The 3,174-nt window shown below is 43.9% G+C and overlaps 1 protein-coding gene across 1 annotated transcript; it reads right to left on the bottom strand.

The window, feature by feature from the left end:
• Positions 1-1,077: 1,077 nt before the first annotated feature.
• Positions 1,078-3,174, bottom strand: LOC136069049 (uncharacterized). The gene is made up of 3 exons (XM_065777124.1): positions 3,123-3,174; positions 2,029-3,032; positions 1,078-1,929 (listed from the first exon to the last, which is right to left on the bottom strand). The coding sequence occupies exons 1-3, from the start codon at positions 3,172-3,174 to the stop codon at positions 1,078-1,080; spliced, it is 1,908 nt and encodes a 635-aa protein (XP_065633196.1).

The raw sequence follows: 3,174 nt of genomic DNA, 5'->3' as shown, positions 1-3,174 counted from the left end.
GTTATGATGCAAATGTCAGATTGAGGCCGTTAGCTCCGGGAGACTTAGTGTTGAGGAAAGTCTTAGGAAATACCAAAAACCCAGCCTGGGGAAAGTTAGGGCCCAATTGGGAAGGGCCATATCGTATTACATCTGTAGCGGGGATAGGGGCTTACTATTTAGAAGATTTAGATGAAAAAACCATACTCCATCCCTGGAATGTAAGCAACCTGAGAAGGTATTATTATTAACAAGTTATGCTTTACTTTCCTTTATAATTTATCTTGCTCCCGCAATATGTGTTTCTAGAATGAATTGAAGTATTAAACAGAAACTAAGTCATGTCAGGTCCTCGGACCATAACTTAGTGGAAATTAGTACACTATGAATTGAAATATTAAACAGAAACTAAGTCATGTCAGGTCCTCGGACCACAACTTAGTGGAAATTAGTACACTATGAATTGAAGTATTAAACAGAAACTAAGTCATGTCAGGTCCTCGGACCATAACTTAGTGGAAATTAGTACACTATGAACGGAAATATTAAAGAGAAGCTAAGTATGTTAGATCCTCGGACCACAACTTAGTGGAAATCATTACGCTATGAATGTAAGTATTAAACTGAAACTAAGCTATAACAAACTATTTAGACATTAAACTTACTTGGAATCAAGGTCTTCTAAAAGGGGGTTCGTGTGACTAGAGATACATATCGAAGTGAATGCTATGAGCATCATTTAAAGCATTTCAAGGAGATTAGTACCCCTCTGGATGAAATGTAAAAATACTATCTTAGGTAAGTGTCATTTTCTAATGAATGTTACAAGGAGCCTTTATAAAGCCGCGAAGGTCACTGTTATAGCCTGCTTTAAGTTCTCAATAATCGAGTATAAAGTTATGACTTTTCCCTATCATGTCAACTCTTATCCTTTTTACAATCCGAGATCATAAGACAAGCAGATAAACAAACGTAAGTAATAAAGAGCAATCATACATGAAATTATATAGGTAATAGATGAAACCCCGGATGTCTCTTATAACTTGCCAAAAAGAAAAGAGATAAAAAGGATACTACAAGGAATTTAACTACAAGCAACTATTTGGTTAACTTTATTTGGAGCTTGGGAGGGGCTTTGCCGGCTACCTCATGGGGAACATCCTTTTCCTGCGCCGTGGGAGCATCTCCAGCAGGCAGGGTAGTTGAGGCTAAGGCCTGTTCAAAAGTGTGAAAGGCCGCTTCGTTTTTGAGCCCTGCTACTTCTTTGGCCGAGGAGGGACCCTTTGCTTTTGCAGGCACTAGTAATTGCTCCTGCTGACTGAGTGTGGGAGGAGCCTGAGTCTGAACTTCCTCGGGTGGCTCAGCAACAATAACAGATACCTCCCCTATTGGGGTAGAGGGAGTGGAGGCCTGAATAGTTGGGGGGAAGTAGATATTTTCAGGTTTCCTCAACTCTGAGGAAGATTCAACTCCAGCTCGGTCGAGGGCCTCTTGCCAAGTCAGGGCACAGTATTCCCGACACACGACGGGCACCTCAACTCGGAAAGTCTCCTCTGTCTCGGCAACGCCCACATTGTAACCCTGCTGCTCAGCGGCGTCTTTTCCTTTTTTAGCCTCGGCTTTGGCTTTCTCAGCCTGATCTCTGAGCTTCTGGACTTCTTCCAGTTGTTTCTGCAGGGTCAGCACCTGTTCCTTAGAGGTTGCCAGCTGGGCGTTGGCATCACGCAGAAGCCGCCCTTGGTCCTCGGCCTGTCTTTGGAACCCCGCTAGAGCCGAATCAGCACTTTTCCGAGCGTCTTCTTCGGCTGCTAACTTCTTTTTCAGCTGCGCAATGTTTTGCTCGGAAGCATTCAGTGTGCGTACAGCTGATATCCTTTTTTTCTTCTCCTCGTCTATTTGATCGTAGTAGGATTTGGCTATCTCCTCCAGCCTGAAGGTGGCTTGAACGGCCTAGAGAAAAAGGGAGTTAGAAATATGCAACAATAAACAAATATATATATACAATAATAATAAAATAAAAATAATAATGTAACGATTGTAGCGTCGTACCATGCCCAAGTATCTTTTGGTATTTTGAAAGACCTCGTCCCTCTTGATCGCTCTCAGCTCAGCCATGTCCTTAGGAAGAAGAAGTGTTTCCTCTAATGCTGAGGCAACTCGGCACCCAAGTCCGCCACTAAAGTCCGTAATTGAAGCATCCTCCTTTAGAGGCCTTTTATCGAGCATAGGGGTTGGGAGCCAAGCCTGGGGATCCGAGGACTGAGTGGTTGTTTTATCCACCTCTCGCTGTGTCTCATGACTTGTTTTTTGCTGCTTAGCAGCTCTTTGGTCCTCACCCTCACTGGTAGTGTGAGTTCGCCCTGCGTCCATCACTTCTTTGCTTTTCGGCTCTCTCCTCCTCTTTGGATCACTGGGCTCAGTCACAGTTGGTTGGGATGACTGAGGAGGCGGAGGGGGGAGAGATGGAGGTTTGACTTGAACTTGCTTTTTCACCACCCTGCCAGGTTGGCCCTCAATTACTTCTTTCAAACTCCTCTGACTTCTCCTTTGGATAACCATTTTCTTAGAAGTCACTTTAGGAGATTGGGGTTGATCAAAAACTTCAAATTCGTCGGCAGAATCTGGCAACTCTACAAGTCCTCCTGGGACGTCTTCTTCTTCTTCTTCTTCTTCTTCTTCTTCTTCTCCTTCGGCCTCTTTTTCTTTTTCTTCTTCTTCTCTCGCTTTTTGGGGAACGGAGCGTGATGATAAGGCTCCTATGGAAAGAGTGGCCTTAGGTGATGGTTCAGTAAAGGGCTTACCTTCAGGAATAGGGGTGCCCTCAAGAACAAGGAATCCCTCAAAGGCTACACTGATACAGTGGAGCCGAGGATCTTTTGCCTTTATCACGCACTTGGGAATCTGAAAGGCTGTGGACGCAGGTGTGTACTTGAGTATTAAGTGTGCTGCTCGTAATTGACCATCGGAGGGATTCACATACACCTCGGACCGCAGAATTCTATCTAGGCTCTCCCTGTTGATCAGCCCAATATTACATCTAGAGGCGCGCTTGTCTGCAAAGTAATTAAAATATAAAAGGAAATTTCCACTAAAAATAAAAACTGCTTCAATTAAAAAATTAATTTGACTTATTAGGGACATACATCCTAGAGACCCCACCTGGTTGTCCCTCTTCAGTCGGACAAGGCAAACCAT

The sequence above is a fragment of the Quercus suber genome, unplaced genomic scaffold (genome assembly GCF_002906115.3).
Source record: "Quercus suber isolate HL8 unplaced genomic scaffold, Cork oak 2.0 scaffold_9, whole genome shotgun sequence".
NCBI lineage: Eukaryota > Viridiplantae > Streptophyta > Magnoliopsida > Fagales > Fagaceae > Quercus > Quercus suber.
The sequence above is the reverse complement of the archived record's forward strand: the minus strand, read 5'-3'. Positions and strand labels throughout refer to the sequence as shown.